General features: G+C 45.1%; 1 protein-coding gene across 1 annotated transcript in view; it reads left to right on the top strand.

The window, feature by feature from the left end:
* The window catches only part of LOC144111039 (alpha-amylase-like), a 644,630-nt gene that overhangs the window by 10,047 nt on the left and 615,497 nt on the right, over positions 1–19,086 (top strand). Inside the window, exon 2 of the mRNA XM_077644138.1 lies at positions 14,532–14,564. Coding sequence (XP_077500264.1) covers positions 14,537–14,564 — 28 coding nt within the window. The 5' untranslated portion in view covers positions 14,532–14,536. The remainder of the gene's footprint in view (positions 1–14,531; positions 14,565–19,086) is intronic.

Raw genomic sequence — 19,086 nt, forward strand, 5'->3', positions numbered from 1 at the left:
TGGATTTGTAGACTGATGTACAGCTCCCGTCAGAAGTATACAGCCCACGCTGTTCTCTTCTAAGCTGTTTACTGGGGCTGCCTAGAACATCTAGCGATCTAAAGCTTGGAGGATTGAGGACTTGAAGCCATTTATTGTTCTCGGGATTACAGTCGCTGAGTATGCTAACCTGGCACGCTGAAAGCCCCGGAAGCAAACCCCTTGAGCTGTATACCTTTGACGGGGGTTGTACATGCAGGTAGATCTGCACTTACCACAGCAACAATTTCACTAAATGCTTTAACACAGCATACTAAGTTACAAGAACCACTATGTCATATCCCATTCTTTAGTTTGAATGCTTTCTGCACGACAAAGGTATTGCCAAATGCGAAGTTAAAACCTGAATTGTGAGCATTAAAGGCAGTAAAGAAATGATTGCCTGCATTTTGACTACATTTCGCGAACTAGAAATAGGAATTGGGGCGGGGGCTAGCGGCACACCTCTGTGTCGTGACCCTTTACTTTCTTTCTTTTTCTATACACTCATAGTATTTGCGACCGCTTCTTTACTGTCCAGTTTGCCCACTCATCAAATAAGCATAATCAGGGCCTCATAATGCCCGAATGCCCACCCTGCCTGTAATATCAGCAGAAGGGAAAGTTCTAGTTTCGCCTTCAGAGGTACCCGCAGTGCACTTTTGGCAGCTATATGTCTGCTATGAAGCTTTCAAAACGATGTCCATCCACTGAGAATGAATGAGCACATCAGATTAATTGCCTTTTAGGGGCTTTTACATGTCAAAGCTGAGCCATGAGTCACCCTGTATTGGAAAGCTACGCTCAGCTACCTGCGGTTCTTTTTTCAAGTATGGTGTATAAAGCCACAACCGTGAAGACACCACTGCAGCGATATATTTCAGCAGGTGCAGGTGTATTCCAGCAAACCCACGCATAACCCTCGGGTGTGTCTCATCTCGTGGTTCAGTAACTGCAGATAGTATGTACATGCAACTGGAGCCTGTAAACACAGAACTTTTAAGAGTAAGGTGACATCACGCCACCGTGTAGCAGCTCAAAATTGTTTTTGTGCAGCTTTTATGCCCCACTACCCCGTCTAGTTTACTGTGACTATAAACATTTCACCTCTCACGATGTCAGCCGTTGCATTTTAGGATACCAAATCCACTACTTGTGTATATTAGTCTTCCGACTCTTTTGACATGAATACGTGTTCTTGGTTCAAAACACCTGGCTTGTACTGTACTAGTGGTATCTAATTAATAGGAAATACATTGCAGTGTGTGCTGAATTGCTTGGGTCTCCTGTTGCTATACATAAAGCTAAACTATGCCGCTTTTCTCCATTTTGCCAAAATATATGTATGCATGAAATGAAGGTTCTGCGCTCAACCAGAGAGTTAGGCATCTTCATACGTAACTGCAAAACAATTGAAAAGGAGGCGCATATGTTGTACAATTGCTGGGCTCTAGCTTGTCGCCTACATGCCTTCAACAGCTGCTCAAGCTGCAGCCATGTGTGGTCCTTAATGCTTGTGGTTGCTGAAAACTTGCTGCACTTTCGGATTTCCAATACCTTATTGTGTGATGAACATGTTTTCAGTGTATCATGTCTTAGTAGGCATGATAAGAAATGGTATAAGAGAACATTTTCATTTTGTAATGTATTAAAACAAAATATTTCCTCAGCCGTCTGCTTCATAAAAACAGTCGTGTCTATTGCACTTTAAAAATATTGCGTTTTCTGACATGTCAGATTACTCCAGGAGGAGTAGGAAGATGAGGAAAGGCAGGAGGTTAACCGAAAGAATAATCAATTTGTTACCGTACACAAGGAGAAACGGGTGAGGGGATAAAAATGAAAGAGAGAGGACAGTGACTATGAAAAGTCGGCGTTCGTTAAAGTCACAGCCTATCGTGCAGGCCGGTAGTTCGCAAGAAGCGGAGCAGCACCGTAATCAATCGAAAGAAACACCTTTAAATGATAATTCAGAAAGGACAGGCTGGGTGACTGTAAACATTCAAAGCAGCAGAGTGCACTTCTGTTTGAAGCTCAGGCGAACGGCTAAATGTTTATGTAGCTTTCCAAGCTTCAAGTGCGTAATGAAAAGTGCATTTTTATGGACCTGAATACATTACCGGCGGAGTGAGACCTCCTCTCGTTCTACAAGTATCTGTTTCAGGAAGCATAAAAAAGCGAGCTCTTATCCATAAAGAAGATAGTGACAAAAATATAGTAATCACGTTTGCCTTATTCAAAGTCATTGTATGCCTCAAGTGCCTTGTAATTTTCGACGTTCTGGGGTGCGAACTCGCTTGGTGAATACAGGAGGCACACCACAAGGTTTGTCATTTAAAAGTGTGGGTGTAGCCGCTTCGCGTCAGCGCTTTTCTTGCGCTCACACTGCGGTATGCTGTATGGGTCCGGCAGTTGCGATCCGTACACGACCAATTTATGCACATACCTTGCTCTTTCGTCCTAACTCAAGCCGTCGGTATATTCGCCCATCGTAACTGCGCCGTTGTTTGCTACCACGTGCTTGCTGCCGAGAACCGCTGAATGATACAGATGCACTGTTTCGCTTACTGTATACGCTCGATGAGCGCGTTTAAATTGCAACAGAACTGCTTTTCAGGCATAAAAAAGAATGTTCGTGTACTCAAGCGACACGCACGCATCAAAATGCTTGGACAAATCTGCAGAGTACACAATGAAATGCCCGCACGCGACTTTCTTCTACGTGCAGAGTCGCTTGTCGCTGGAAGAGCAGTGTAGGCGGTCTGCTCTTTCTGCCTACACCCGTGTCTCTGCTGACGGCAGCGCCACCTTTGTTTCCAAACATGACGCTTGTCAATAGGTGACGGAAGGCAGCGATGGCGTAGAGGTAGAGCGTTGGCGTCGCGTGCAAGAGGGCCGGGGTTCAAATCCTGGTACCGCGCAATTCTCCACTGGGTAAAAAAAACCGCGTGTCGATGGAATTGCATAACGAGGCCTGGGGTGCGGCTTGACCTCGGTGACCAGAACCGACAATGCACTCCCTCAGCAGACCAGGACTTCGCCACCGTGGTGTAGTACTTGGCCACAACCTTCTATGAACAAACCAATTAACCCTCAGTCCCCAGCGGCTCCGGAGCAACTGACCACGGCGGCGGTCAAACCTGTGACGCTGCGGAGGGTGCTAAGAATTTCTGGCTCCGGACAGGCCGCCATTGGAACCTGAACCTGGCAACCTTAACGCTAGAACTTTATGTAGTGAGGATAGCCTAGCAGGGCTGTTCGAGCAACTGGCGGGAATTAAATGGGATGTGATAGGGCTTAGCGAAGTTAGGAGGACGGGTGAGGCGTATACAGCACTAAAGCTCGGACACATATTGACTATCGCGGATTAGAGGATAGAAGAGAACTAGGTGTGGGATTCCTCATTAATCAGGATATAGCTGGCAACGTAGAGGAGCTCTATATTATTAACGAGAGGGTAGCAGCCATAGCAATTAGGGTGAATAGGACGGACATGCTGAAAGTGGTGCAGGCCTATGCGCCCACATCCAGCCATGATGACCAGACTGTTGAAAGTTTCGATGAGGACGTAGAATCGGCAATGATTAAAGTAAAACCACAGTACACTGTACTGATGGGCGACTTCAATGCAAAGGTGGGTAAGAAGCAGGCTGACGACAACGCGGTATGTGATTATGGGATAGGCTCTAGAAATAGCAGGGGAGAGTTATTAGTCGGATTCGCAGATAGAAATAATTTACGGATCATGAAGACCTTCTTCCGCAAACGCGAAAACAGAAAGTCGACCTGGAAGAGCCCAATGGTGAGACTAAAAATGAAATCTACTTTCATACTATGCGCTAAACCTGGCATCGTTCAGGATGTTGCCGTCCTCGGAAAGCTGCGTTGTAGCGACCACAGGATGGTAAGGTCTCGATTAAGCTTAGACTAGAAGAGAAACTAGTGAAGAGGAAGTCCATTAAAGAGTTAGCCGTAAGAGGGAAAGTACAGGAGTTTAGGATAGCGCTGCAAAACAGATATTCGGCTTTAACTGAGGAAGACGATCTTGATGTTCGTACAATGAAGGATAATCTAACAGCCATCTTTACGGACTGTGCGGTAGAAGTAAACGGTAGGACTGTTCGACAGGGTACCGGAAAGTTATCTCAGGTGGCGAAAGTTCTGATTAAGAAGCGCCAAAGCATGAAGGCCGACAGAAAAGAACTGACACAGCTATCGAAGTTTATAAATAAGCGCAAGGTAGCCGACATAAGGAAGTTTAATATGGATAGAATCGAGCATGTTCTAAAGAACGGAGGTAGTCTAAAAGCGGTGAAGAGGAAACTAGGCATAGCTAAAAACCAGATGTATGCGTTAAGAGACAAGCAGGGCAATGTCATTAGCAATATGGATAAGATAGTTAACGTAGCCGAAGAGTTTTACACAGACCTGTACAGTAGCCAATGTAATCAGAGCGCTAATGAGAAAGACATTAGTGCACAGCAACGCATCATCCCTCCAGTAACGAATGATGAAGTAAAGAAAGCCTTAGGAGCAATGGCAAGAGGAAAGGCAGCCGGGGAGGATCAGGTAACAGCAGATTTGTTGATGGAGGGGACATCGTGCTAGAAAAACTAGCCACCCTGTATACGCAATGCCTTATGACCTCGACTGTACCAGAAGCCTGGAAGAATGCAAACATTATCTTAATTCATGACAAGGGGGACGCCAACGACTTGAAAAGTTACTGACCGATCAGCTTACTATCCGTTGCCTACAAAGTATTTACTAAGGTAATCGCTAATAGAGTCAGGGCAATGTTAGATTTTAATCAACCAAATGATCAGGCAGGCTTTCGTAAAGAATATTCCACAATAGATCATATTCAAACTATCAATCAGGTGATAGAGAAATGCGCAGAATATAACCAACCTCTATAATAGCTTTCATTGATTACGAGAAAGCATCCGACTCAGTGAAAACCTCAGCAGTCATACAGGCATTGCGTAATCAGGGGGTAGAAGAGCCTTATGTCAAAATACTGGAAGATATATATAGCAACTGCACAGCTACTATAGTCCTCCATAAACTCAGCAATAAAATTCCAATAAGGAAGGGCATCAGGCAAGGAGACACGATCTCGCCAATGCTGTTCACCGCATGTTTACAGGAGGTATTTCGAGGCCTGAATTGGGAACAGTTGGGAATAAGGATAAATAGAGAATACCTAAATAATCTGAGATTTGCTGATGACATTGCCTTGCTGAGTCACTCAGGAGGTGAACTGCAAATCATGATCAATGAGTTAGACAGGCAGAGCAGATCGATGGGTCTAAAAATTAACATACAGAAAACCAAGGTAATGTTCAACAGCCTAGCAAGGGAACAACAGTTCACAATTGGCAGCGAGAGCCTGGAAGATATAAAGGGTTGGTTTCGTTTATGGGAGTTTAACGTCCCAAAGCGACTCAGGATATGAGAGACGCCGTAGTGAACGGCTACGGAAATTTCTACCACATGGGGTTTTTTAACGTGCACTGACATCGCACAGCACACGGGCCTCTAGAATTTCGCCTCCATCGAAATTCAACCGCCGCGGCCGGGATCGAACCCGCGTCTTTCGGGCCAGCAGCCGAGAGCCATCACCACTCAGCCCTCCGCAGCGGCCAAAAAATGTAAAGGTATACTTAGTGCAGGTAGCGACAGCTGATCCGCATAATGACAGGGAAATAACTAGAAGGATAAAAATAGGGTGGAGCGCATATGGCATGTTCTCTCAGATCAGTTTACCAATTTCCCTCAAGAGGAAAGTGTACGACAGCTGTATCTTACCGGTACTCACCTACGGGGTCGAAACGTGGAGGCTAACGAAAAGAGTTCAGCTTAAGTTAAGTACAACGCAGCGAGCAATTCAAATAAAAATGATAGGTGTAACGTTAAGAGACCGGAAGCGGGCAGAGTGGGCGAGAGAAAAAACGCGCGTTAATGACATCCTAGCCGAAATCAAGAGGAAGAAATGGCCTTGAGCAGGGCATGCAATGCGAAGGCAAGATAACCGCTTGTCTTTAAGGCTAACGGAGTGGATTCCAAGAGAAAGTAAGCGTAGCAGGGGCGGCAGAAGGTTAGGTGGGCGGATGAGATTAAGAAGTTTGCAGGCATAGGGTGGGCGCAGCTGGAAAAGGACAGGGTTAACTGGAGAGACATGGGAGAGGCCTTTGCCCTGCAGTGGGTGTAGTATGGCTGATGTTGATGATGATGCTGATGAATAGGTGACACTCCGTCGCTGCCTCCTTTGTTTACATACACGACGCTTGTCAATGGTGACATTCCCGTCGCGGCCTCCGCTTAACCCAAGAGAAAGCTTACACTTCGCCATCTCCTCGCCCAGCTGAGATCCCCTCGTCCCGACGCATCATGGTGACGAACTCGGCCACCTTTAGACGGAGGGAGAAACCTTGTTAGTGTTGATTACGCGCTAACTGATACAGAAAACATACACAAAACAGGAACAGACGAAGCGCGTACAGTATGGTACAATGTTAAAGGGAACATGTGGTCGCGTGAAGTTGACTTTCCGCGAGGCGCTGCTGCGGAAAGCCGGAAAGAATGCCGAGCATATTATGGTCCGGAGTTTTTCGGCATTCTGTCCCCTTGCATGAATCTCATTTTTAATACCCACGCCAGATTATCCACGTGTCAGTGCCTTGGTTCATATGCCAGTCAACGTGTACTGTACGCGTTGAGTGGCATATGAACCAAGTCACTCACACGTGGATAATCTAGTCTGGAGAAAATGTTGCTTATTTCGCACGAAACGCGACCACAGAATGAAAAAAAGCCAATTCAGCAGCGAGAAGAGCTAATCGATTCGTTGTGGCTGGGTGTGAAATTGAGATCCATGCACGGGGACAGAGTGCCGAAAAAAACTCCGGACCATAATCAGCTCGGCATTCTTTCCGGCTTTCCGCAGCAGCGCCTCGCGGGTAGTCAACTTCACGCGACCGCACGTTCACTTCAACAGTGTACCATACTGTACTTTAAACTATTTTATCGGATTGGTTGTGGAAGTTTTATACTGAACCAGAAAGAGTGAAACATTCTGGACGAAAACCTCAACGATTTCATTTTGCTATCTTCGAGGGCTACTGACCGTGCGCATATGCAATTTTCTGTTGTGGCTGTCCTGATCTCGAATGCTTCGATAATCACTCTTTCTAGTTCTGAATATAAACGCCACATCCTATCCAATAGAATCTGTTATAAATATACGCTTCGTCTTTTCCCGTTCTGAGTATGTGTTTTCTCTATCAATTACCGCAATATCTCTACCATGAAACACCTCCTAGCCCCGCTCTTGCCTTGTCCGCCTGCCTTGACAGCCTGCCCAACGAATTGTGAGCAAAATGAAAGCCGTAAAAGGTGTCTGGTAAATTATTATTGGGTCGCAAGAAATTTGTCGAGAAGAGCAACCTGGGTCACACAGGCTCCACTGGCGGCAGCACCAGCCATCGCAGGGCAGTGGCGCATCGCTTAACCGCTGCACCCGTGCGCTAGCATTGGTATGAGGACTATATCGGGGATCTGCAATTCCACATATATTGATGTCAACCACAAATGCTATCGCGTCATACCCGTAGGGTGGAGCTGAGGTGTCGCCTCCAGCTTTTTTTTTTATCTTGTCGATCTGTTAAAAGCAATGAACCCTACAGACCAGACCAAAATCCTGATTCAGAGAGTGGTGCGGGCAAAGCGCGTGTTCATACCACTCTCCTTCGTTTGTGTTGGCACTTCTTTGCGTAACAGGCGTAAACTAGCTCATCAAATGCTTGTACTTATTTTCTTTCTATGAATTGTTGGCCTGCATACGAACTTCAATGCTGTAAGCAGGGACGCAGGCAACTATCGAATGTAACTCTGTTTTAAAAAAAAGGAAAGCTGGCAGTCTCCCTACGTCGCGTTCTCTCCTCAAGCTCGTGCTCGTGCATCTGCCGCTGCACTAAGTGCCTCCAAGCTGTCACGCAGCACAAACCAGTCTCCTTTCTCAAATGCCGACATTACTTGCCCTCTAGTTTCGGCGAACACATGGCAACATTGCCAACGACTGCATCTAGCCACTCGTTCTAGCTATACACCGAGACGAGGAGCATACGGCCTCTTTTAGTGCGGGTTGCAGTGCAGGCTGTGTTGTCGCAATTCCCCGTGAAGCTGCGGTGATTCTAAACAGCGCTGAAGTTCCTTGAAGGTAAGAACTTGAAGAGCTTGAGAATGAAATGGCACATCTACCTTCTTCAGGCACGCCGACGGCTCAGCGATGCGCGATCATATTTTAAACGGCCGTGTTTAGTGCGCGCACAATGCCAGGTTCCTTTATTACTGTCAGCAGGCTGTAGAAACACCGCGACAGCAGCTGGATTTTAGTTCGGGGCGTACTCTGTTTCTACTGGCAATATAATAATAATAAAAATAATAATATATTTATTTCCACCAAAACGATGGAGGGGCCGAGGGTAAAAGCTGCTGAACAGCCTGACTAGAGGCCACGGTCCCCTCTACAAGGCAGTACAGGAGCATACATGAAACATACAGGAACACAAACATACAGAAACGCAAAATTGATTCGATTTAATGTATCACAAGGAAATCAATATTAGAATTGTTCAAAAACATGACATATCACATGGCGCAGTTCACGAACTGTAGTGCGACCTAAATCAATTCCACATTTATTCAGATCATTAAGAAGTTTAGGCAAATTGTACGATAGTGTACCCATAGAATAGTTAGCACGGGGAGTGACCACCTTCCAGTATTCAGACTGACGTATAGTGTAGGATGTAGGCTTTATTTCTAGCTTGGCTAGGTTGCGAAAGAAATTTTGATTTTCTTTTAATTCGTACTTAAAGGCAACAATTAGTCTATAGCTAAACAATTTCCAGACAGGCATTATATCTGCATTAATGAACAGAGCATGTGTATGAGAATTGTAGGGGACATCAAAAATAAGCCTAATTATCTTTTTTTGTAGGACGTACACCTTTGTTAAGTTTGTTACTGTGGTAGATCCCCATACCAAAAAGCAGTAAGAGAGGTGAGAGTAAAAAAGAGAATTATATATCAGCTTTTTTACGCTGAAAGGTAATATAGACCTACATCTGGATAAAATACCAAAGACACTTGACAATTTAGTGCAAACAGAATCTACATGAATATCCCACAGCATATTTTGCGAAAACGTGACCCCAAGAATTTTAATACTACTTACTATTTCTATTTTTCTGGTGCCATAGATAAGATCTACGTTCATATTTACCTGCTTTGATTTCGGTCTAAATAGCACAGCCTTAGTTTTGTTGGCGTTAACTTCTAACTGATTTGCTACAGACCATTCCAGAAGTTTTGCAAGGGCGGAGTTTGCCATATAGCTGATTTGCTCACAGTCTGTAGCGGAAAAAAATATGCTGGCATCGTCGGCGTACAATATATATTTGCCTTCAGCGCATGTATTTACCAGATCATTTATGTAGATATTATGTAGATCATTTATGTAGATCATTTATGTCGTAAAATAGCAGCGCTTTGTGAGGCAAGGACACGTTTCTCAACTTAACACGCTCATGCAATTTATTTTTCTCTATTTATTTACAATTTACAGGTTTCTTACAGGCCTATGAATACCACTGTTCAAGGGGATAGAACACGAAAGTCAAAACATATGCTTTAATAATATTGTTTAACAAAAAGTTAAAGAGAAAGTAAAAAAGAAAATAGGAAAAGCCACCTTAAGGGCCTGGCGCAAATAGATTAATGAGTTCATTCCCACATATAGAGAATACGTCATTCTCTACTTAACATTCATAATCATTGGGAGTTTTCGTGCCATTCGTGGCGAAGTGGTCCAGCGGTTCAGAGATACGCCACGGTCCTGCGATGGCAGGCGCTGCCACCGGTGGACTTGTGTGACCCAGGTTGCTCTTCGCAAGCAACCTCTAGCAACAAATAATCTATTTCACTGCAACCTGCCACGGTGGGGAGTTCGCTCAGAATGCGGTTGGCAGGTTGTGATGACGTAACAAGGTCATGTGAGATAGGTGGCCCACCCGCCTCATACATTGCGAATCTGGGGGTTTGTTGTAAATATTTCGCGCATGGTCAGCGACTTCGACGACGACGGATTACCTTTGACACGAGCTGCTTAACACAAGCATGTTCATAAAGCAGCGAAGCTCAATTAAAACGTTACAAAATATCACGACCTGTATCAATGTCCCCAAAAGTACATGAAATCATCTATGATGCGTCGTGGAATACCATAGTAAGCTCACAAAGTCATATACAGGCAAAAACAGCCGCACTTATTGTGTACGTAAGGAAAAACGCTGGAAAATGCATAAAAGAAAATATCCTTAAAGCGGCACAAAAAAGAAAGTTCCATGAATTATGGACACATGGATGGATTGATCGCCTCTTCAGGTGTTCGTGAAGGTCTCTCGCCAATACGACCACGTTCTGCAGGTAAACGAGGCACCGTTCTCGCATGAGGCCTACACTCACAACACTGAAATGTAGTGGCGCCGACAGGCACAGTCGCACACAAGTTATTCGGCCGGGGTGGTGATGAACTCATTACCCTGAGTAGCAACAATGGCCGAACCTGCGCCCAGAATAAAAAGTTGGCGGCAGTGACAGCAACGAATCCACATGAAGGGTGCCTAAAACGTGGCGATGTCGTTCTCAGCCGCACTCAATTTGGGTTTTATTTCTTTTTGGTTTTCGTTTTGCCTTTTGTTTTTGTTTTGTTGTATTTTGTTTTTTTTTTTTTCTTATCGCATGTGGGTGATAGCAGTACAACTGTGTTTGACGAGACAACCTTACATGTGTGTTTGTATTGTATAAATTGACTTCTTACTATCGAATAAAATTCAGTTGTAAGTTCAGCGCCTTCCGTGTGTCTCGTCTCGTCCTCTGTCTGTGTTTTTTAGCGCTGGTTTTTAATACGATAGATCACCACCAACTCGCCCAATCCTCAGTTCGTCTACAATTTAATACAGGCGCCGCGGTGGTTATGGCGCTCGGCTGCTGGCCCGAAAGACGCGGGTTCGTTTCTGGCCGCGGCGGTTGAATTTCGATGGGGGCGAAATTTTAGAGGCCTGTGTGCTGTGCGATTTCAGTGCACGTGAAAGAACCCCAGGTGGTAAAAATTTCCGGAGCCCTTCACTACGGCGTCTCTCATAGCCTGAGTTGCTTTGGAACGTTAAACCACCATAAATCAGTAAACCGTCTACAATTTAAGGGGACAGCGAGCATTCGGGATAATACAGGTAAGGCACCAGCAATAACTGGGCCATTGTAGAAACCACGGCGACAGATCATGACGCTTTGAGATCGTTCCGGTCATTGTCGCGTAGCAACAAAAAAAGAGATAATACCACGCGCCTAACCTCACAAACGAAGAAAAAAAAAGGAAAACAGTTTGCCCCTCTTAACCCGTTTATAAGAGTGCTGCCTCATTTCTCAGAGCGATAGGAGAGGCGCACGAAGAAAGCTTGACAAAGCAAAACATTGGCCCCAGTTACGGCGTGAAATAAGCTTTCGTGGACACATAATACCCAACATCCGGGAGTGCGCGGCACCGTTTGGATGCTACCGCCTCGTCCAGAACTAAAGTTCGCGAAGTCGTCGAATGTCGTCGATTATGTACGATTCGAAATCGCGCCGTTAGACGTTCAGCTTGGTCTCCTACGGTAAATAGGCGCTCACACCCACAAGCTCTGACCACGTCTATATTCGAGGTCATCTGGTCGTAGACTACACTTTCGGCGCCTACTTATATGGCGAAACATTAAAACTTGAAACTGACCAGCACTATTTGGGTTCGCTTTCCAAGTTTAAAGACCCCTCGAACACCTCGTTCGCTGTAATTCACACCTACAAGAGTTCGTCTTCGCCGTGGTTTAGAATTCAGGCAGGAAGCAACCCGAGTGCCAGTCAACTCTGCGAGAGGATTCTAAATAGGGTGCTTTTCTGGGTCCTACCAGCACAAGTGATTGCGCGCGCACGAGCAAAGCCGAAACCTCGAGTTGCGAACTGTATAAAATGCGTCGGAAGCAAGTGTGACTCAACGTTGGGAGCTTTCAGAAGCAAGTTGTCTTGAAAATGCTTCCAGAACAATTATTTTCAAGATCAAGCGGTAGTTGCAACTTCGTGGAAAAGCTCGTTCGGCTGGTTGCTTAGGAAGCAAGCCTTTTCTAGATACAGCGCTTAACAGCTGTCAAACATCATAATAAAACGAAGAGAACAACTCCTAAAAATAGAGAGATAGAGAGAGAGAGAGACTCTTTAATGAAGAAACAGAGGTATTGTCACAATAACAAACCACATCATCTAGGCTGAGAAAATTGTCAATCTCACCAAGCCCGTCATGATGTAGGCAAGAATATGATACTCTCACAGCGGAACTTCCTCGAACAACCTCTCATACCCAGGCATCAGGCACCATCTTCCGCCGGGCTGCTGAAAAGTTGGGAAGTGCCCTTGCGCCATGCAGGACAAGCGAGCTTGGTAACCTCTCATAGGGCTTAAACATGTCCATGTCATCTGCGTGGAAGTACGAGAAGTTTTCTGGGCACCATTACGTTGTCTAAGCATGCATTAGCAGCCAGAGGAAAAGCAGCTGGGTTGTGAAGCGGTGTGTGCGATGGGCGCGACGTGTGTCGAGAGCTCTACGGCTGCAGAGTGTACAGCCTGCATGAATTCCCATCTGGCGTTATAAATGCCGACCTGAATCAGATAGAGATTGCTGTGGTGCATAGAAGGAAATACGAGCCAAGTACGAAAATACCAATGAAGTAGCTGCGTTTTGAAACGGAAGACCTGTGTGGCTATCGCAATGCGTTCAGCATTCAGTGACCATGTTATGGGAACAAGCAGGTATGCTCGGAGCATTCAGGACGGGATGAATAAACGTCTCTTTTGCGGGCTTCGAACCTGTTTTCATGATGCGAGCCGCTCTGCCGCTGTCCTCCCTGAGCCTGAGGAGGTTGCGTGCGCCGCACCGATGCCCCACGATATACGCCTGGTGACGGCTGGTTGCGGCCTACGGCTCGCGTGAAGCTCGAACCCATGGTGGTTGATGGCTTGCACCCATCGTAGTAACCACAATAGCAACCGAGTGAAACACCGCGCCAGTGCTGCTGCTAGGCCACACAAGGAGAAATGCAGGCCGAAGCTAGAACGTTGGTTTTCTGTGTTCACACGTTATCGTCATCGACCAATGGTGTCGCGCTGGAGTAGCGTGGTGGCTTGCAGTATCACTGATGGAAGCCAATGAATTTAGTCGAGTGGGGTGATCCGCCATGAGCCCATTTTGGTCTTTGGAACCGGCTTGCTTATGTAGCTTGAGTGCTCAAGGGCTGTGTAACGCTACGTTAGGGTTCTCCTAATTGTCGTATACCCAGGATTTCGTTATATCGCTGGAACGCACGTTTGTAATTCTTGGGTCGCAACAAGTGCCAGCCTCGGAAGGTTTGAGATAGTGGCTTGACAAAACCATATCAGACCTGCTATGTTTATATGTTGTCCTGCATTACCGCACAGAGGGCAGGCATGCAGATTAACACTTCGTAGCAGTGCACGCTACATTATTGATCCTTGCCTTATCGCCTCGTTCGGTTTTATGCGATTTACCGGACAAAAGCAACTCGGGGTATGAAGAACGCCTCACCGTTACGCGGGCACCTAACGCATGGATTAAGAAAGTCGCATGTAGAGTTCTTACACTCGCATGAGGAATTTGTACCAGTGGTGGGCAAAGGGCCTGCAAAACGCATCGCCAGTGGACTCAAAGGCCTCACTGAAAATTGCAGGAAGATGAACCCGAGCACTAAAAAATTCAAATTTCTTCAATTACGTCTATCTGCAGCGCCTATGTAGTGCCGTTTAGCCGCTCATCTCGTATGCGCTTTGTGTCGTGTCGCCTCGCGCGGTAGCCCGGAAGTCCTCGTTCAGAACATGGTACCAGACGGACACAAAGCGAGAGAACGATGACCCGGCACAGATGAGCGCTACTAACAACACGATTTATTTTTCGCTCCACGGTACGTATCAAAAGGCTTGTCACATATTTAACCAACTAGCCCAGCACCAAGTTTTACTGTGGTACCAGAGTGCTTTCAAAACGGCGGCACTCAAATTTATTGCGTGTTTTGTTCTATATGTGGCGGGATATGAGCCACATGTCGCGTGTAATATTCGCGTTCTTTCTGCACGTATTGGACTTCGCATATTGACGTTCGACTTAATGTCATTTGTGAGCATAAAGGAAGCTTTTGCAAAACATATTTCCGCTTGCTAGGGTTCACTTCTTTTGAAATACTGAACCGCAGGGTGTCCTATAGGGCTAAACAAAACATATACTATTACCTTCGTGTGTCCATGGTTTTTTGGCAGTGCATAGGCTTTTAATTGACAAGAGCATGCAAAAATGCCGCCTCCTGCTCTTTTGCTCAAGTGCACTTTTTTTGTTTCGCACTTTTCAGAGAAAATGCTGCTTCAGCAGACCTACCCTGACGGTAAGACTGCTCGCGGCGTGAATAGATGAGCTACAGGAAAACATTTTACACCATGATATTCCATAGCGCAAAAATAAGGGACAAGAGACAAGCGCTAATTTCCACTAAATGCTTTATTTGCGCTCACAGGATGTATAAAGGTACAAACCGAGAGCGAGGGGTGCCACGTGAAGGGTGATAAGCCAAACAGTGTGAAAATAGACATCTCGAAATCAAATACAAAACTATACCAATTGCAACCAAAAGAAAACCTAAAAATTAGCATACACCTTTCACAAGTTCGCACAGTGCCCTGAATCCAAGAAGGTGATGTCTTTTCTTGATAGTGATAAGCATGGACGGCTTACATAATTTTCAACCCCAGGGGTTTTCAGTATCTTTCTCCATTTTGCTATCATCTCCATCATCATCATCACCAGCCTGAATGCAGCCACTGCAGGGAATAGGCCTCTCCCATGTCTCTCCAATTAACTCGGTCCTTTGCCAGATGCGCCCACCCTATGCCTGCGAACTTCTTAATCTTGTCCGCCAACCTAACCTTCCGCCGCCCCCTACTATGCTCGCCTTCTCTTCGAATCAACTCCGTTGCCTTTAAGGACCAGCGATTGTCTTGCCTTCACATCACATGCCCTCCTCAAGCCCATTTCTTCCTTTTGACTTTGACTAGGATATCATTAACCCGCGTTTGTACCCTCACCCACTCTGCCCGCTTCCGGTCTCTTAACATTACACCTATCATTTTTCTTTCCATGGCTCGCCGCGTTGTCCTTAACTTAAGGTCTCTGTATGGCAAGGGCACTTTTCTAGATTCAGAGCGTGCAGAGTAATTTATTTATTCCTTTACATATATCCTACGTGCCTCTCATTAAGCACAGTGCAAAGGGAATAGAATACGGAAATCTATATAAATACTTCAGCCAAGCCGTCCGGCGAGTTCTTAACCCTTGTCCTTTGACTGTGGGCGACCGACGGCTGGACCTGAAGCTCTTGGGGGCAACCGTCCAGCAGATCATCTCGTTCATCTTGGTGGCAAGCCTTTCATCCTCTTCAATCCTTTCTGATCATGTTCATCCTCACCTCACCATTCGAAATTCACGCAATCGATCGTGACGATCGCTCGGATGACCCAGGTAATGTTACAAAGACGAAGAGGGCAGTGGCGCGCGACGAAGCGCTCCCGCTAGGCCCCTACCCACTGAATCATATTTTGATCTGTCATCATGTCCACCTGTTCTTCGGCTTGCCACCTCGTAACAACATTTCAATTAATATTCAATATTCAACCTATTTCAATTAATATTCAACTTTCTGCCGACGACTGTGTTCAGTGCATTGAAATCAACAGCATATCGAACCAATTTTTACTGAAAAGGGCCTTCAAAAAGTTGTTTCTAGGTGTCATGACTAGGAAATGGTCATCAATGTTTAAAACACTGTTTCGATGAGAATAACACATCAGAAGAAGTCTTTGTTCCTTTTACCACAGTACTAATCATACTTTGCTTACTGAAGTAAACAACTGTAAGTACTTAGGGTTGTGGATCTCGAATGACCTTAACTGGAGTAACCATACTAACTACGCTAGTGCAAACTCTAACAGTAAAATTTTTTTTCCTCAGGCGTGCGCTTAAATTTTCTGCTCCTTCTGCACGTCTCTTGGCTTATAAATCAGTTCTATTACCTATTTTATGACTGCGCTGTCATGATTTGGGTCCTTTTAGAAAATCTAAAATCACTAAACTAGAAAAGATAGAGAAGATATTCGGGCTTCATTTATAACACACTTACCAGAAGTTCTACTACAGATCTTATAAAGAGGACGAATCTTTCTCCCTTGGCGCAAAGAAATCGTTACTCACCACTGAAGCTTTTACATTTAATAATATTGGCCATTATAAGAGTGATATAACTAATATATCTTTCTCTTCCGGATACCCTACTCGCCAATGGGATAATCTGAATATAACTCGGTTTTCCACGTGCAACAGCACTTTCAAGTATTCATTCTTCCCCCGCACAATAATTGACCGGAATCAGCTGAAAAATGGTTGTCTCTGCACCAATATTAACAGCGTTTTTATCTTGTTTAGAATAATAATATCTCTTATATGGCTTGCTAGTTTGCTTCTTTGCTGCAACCTTGCGTTAAAATTAACCCTTTTATATATTTGTTTTGTTGTGCCCGATTGTGCCTTGTGTATTTATTGTGTTTTCTATTCTATAACCAGTGCTCAGTGCATTTTTTTCTGTAGAGTTTCATTGTTTTAAATAACACTTGTTCCAGGATGCTAAAATCACCGTGAGGTAATTGCAGTATCTACAAATATAAAAAATAAATACATAGATTCAATTTTTTGATTCTTAAATATTGCGACTTGTTCCAGAGTCACAAAGAGCATAAAAAGCTTCCATGCTTCGTGAAATACAATAAATAAACGCAAAAATAATCCACACGCAAAAGCAGCTGCTCATATCTACGTAAGGGCAACAACGCGCTGGCAAAAGGCAAATAAGAAAGTATCCTCAAAGCGATAGCAAGGCGAGCGAGTTGGTGATACATACATGAAAAATTACAGCGCGGAAAATGGGGACTTCAAGTGTAAAAACACAGGACAAGCGCTTGTCCTGTGTTTTCTACCCTTGAAGTCCCCGTTTTCCGCGCTGTAATTTTTCAAATATTATCCTCAAAGCGGCACAAAAAGGAAAGTTACATGAATCATGCACACATAGATGGATTGATCGCCTCTTTAGGCGTTCGTCAGGGTCTCTCGCCAGTAAGACGACGTTCTTCAGGTTAACGAGGCACCTTTTCCGCATGAGACCTGCACTCACTATATTGAAATGTAATGGTGTTGCCAGGCACGGTCGTATTGAAATAGTACGGCCAAGGTGGCGATTAACTCGTTACCCCGAGAAATAATTGGAGCAAACTGGTGCCCACATTAATAATTTGACTGCGGTGACAACAACAAGTGCACACTATGAGTGCCGAAAACTTGGCGATGTCATTTTCAGCTGCACTGAATTTAAGGGGCCCGCGAGCCTTCGGGATTAAGACGCCAGTAATAACCTAGACCATTGTAAAAACTACCCGCGACAGATCACGACGCTTGACGAGCGCTCCAGTCACGTGTCGCGTAGCAAATACAGTGATAAAGTTATAATGCCACGCTCAGGTCCTCATAAACGTCGAAAATGAAAAAAAAATGAAAACGTTTGTTGCCGGTAATCCTCTCCTGAAGCAATATTTCCAACAGAGTTAGAAGAGGCGTACTAAGAAAGCTGAGGCAAAAAACTAGCTTCAGATATCGCGTGAAATAAACTTCGGAGGGCACATTATCCCCCAATTCCTGGCATGCGTGACACCGCTGAGATGCTGTCGCCTCGTTCAGAACGACCAGTTCACAAAGCGGTCGAATTTCGTCGATTACGTACGATTGGAAATAGCGGCGTAAAACTTTCCACTTAGTCCTCATTGGCGAATAGGTGCCCATACCGACAATCTCTGACCGTGCCTATCTTCGAAGTTTCCTTGTCGTAGATTACATTGTCAGTCCCACTTCTATTTCCTAACTTTCAAAGTGGCAAGTGACCTCTGCGCTTTGTGTTCGCTTGCCAACTTTAAAAACCTCTAAGACCAGCTCGCTGGCTTTAGTTCATATCTACTAGAGCTTGCCCACACATTCCTTTGCAAAATAGGCAGAGGCAACTCGGGTGCCAGTCGACCCAGCGAAACAAATCCAGCTTTCTCGGGAAAAAATTTTTAAAATTGGAAAACTGTAAAACAATGCTACGGGTATATTGAAGGCAATGGTGCATTATTCTGATATCTAGCTAAATCTTTCTTTTGAAGTGTGTTCAGCTATTGCATCGAACAGTTAAGACTGCCATTGAAAACCAATGGCGAACGCTTTTGACAATAGCAAAAACGGGAATAGAAAAAAAAACGCAAGACTGCCGTAGGGCGAAATGCGGATATCTTGATTGTTGTAGTTAAATCTTGCATAATATGAAAACATTGTGTTCTTCAACGGTTCCCCGCTCGAAAATTCTTTTGTCCAGAATTGCTGGGTATGTGACTCTGAATAGAATGCTTTCCAGGGCCCTACCAGCCCAAGTGGATTCGGGCACAAGCAAAGCTCAGACCTCGAGTTCCGAACCCCATAGGATGCGTCGGAAACAGATGTGGCTCACAGCTAGCCGTTTTCAGAAACAGGTTGTTTTAAAATGTTTCCAGAATAAAATTCGTCTCAGGATCAGGTGATTGTCGTAGCTGTGCAAAAACCCTTCTGGCGGGTTCCTAAAGAATCAACCACTCTCCAGCTACAGCGTTAAACAGCTGTGAAACCCCGTTAAACGGACGATCAATGAGTGGAACAGGCTGCCAGTCGGCAGAAGATCAATTCCGCGAATTCTTATCTGATGTGCGACGTGGCGCGCAGTTCTCATGCGCATGTATTTCATTCCATTAGTGTCGTATTTATGGAGCGCGGTGGTCCTCCTTCACTGCATGCTTTTCCTC

Source organism: Amblyomma americanum, chromosome 11, assembly GCF_052857255.1.
Source record: "Amblyomma americanum isolate KBUSLIRL-KWMA chromosome 11, ASM5285725v1, whole genome shotgun sequence".
NCBI lineage: Eukaryota > Metazoa > Arthropoda > Arachnida > Ixodida > Ixodidae > Amblyomma > Amblyomma americanum.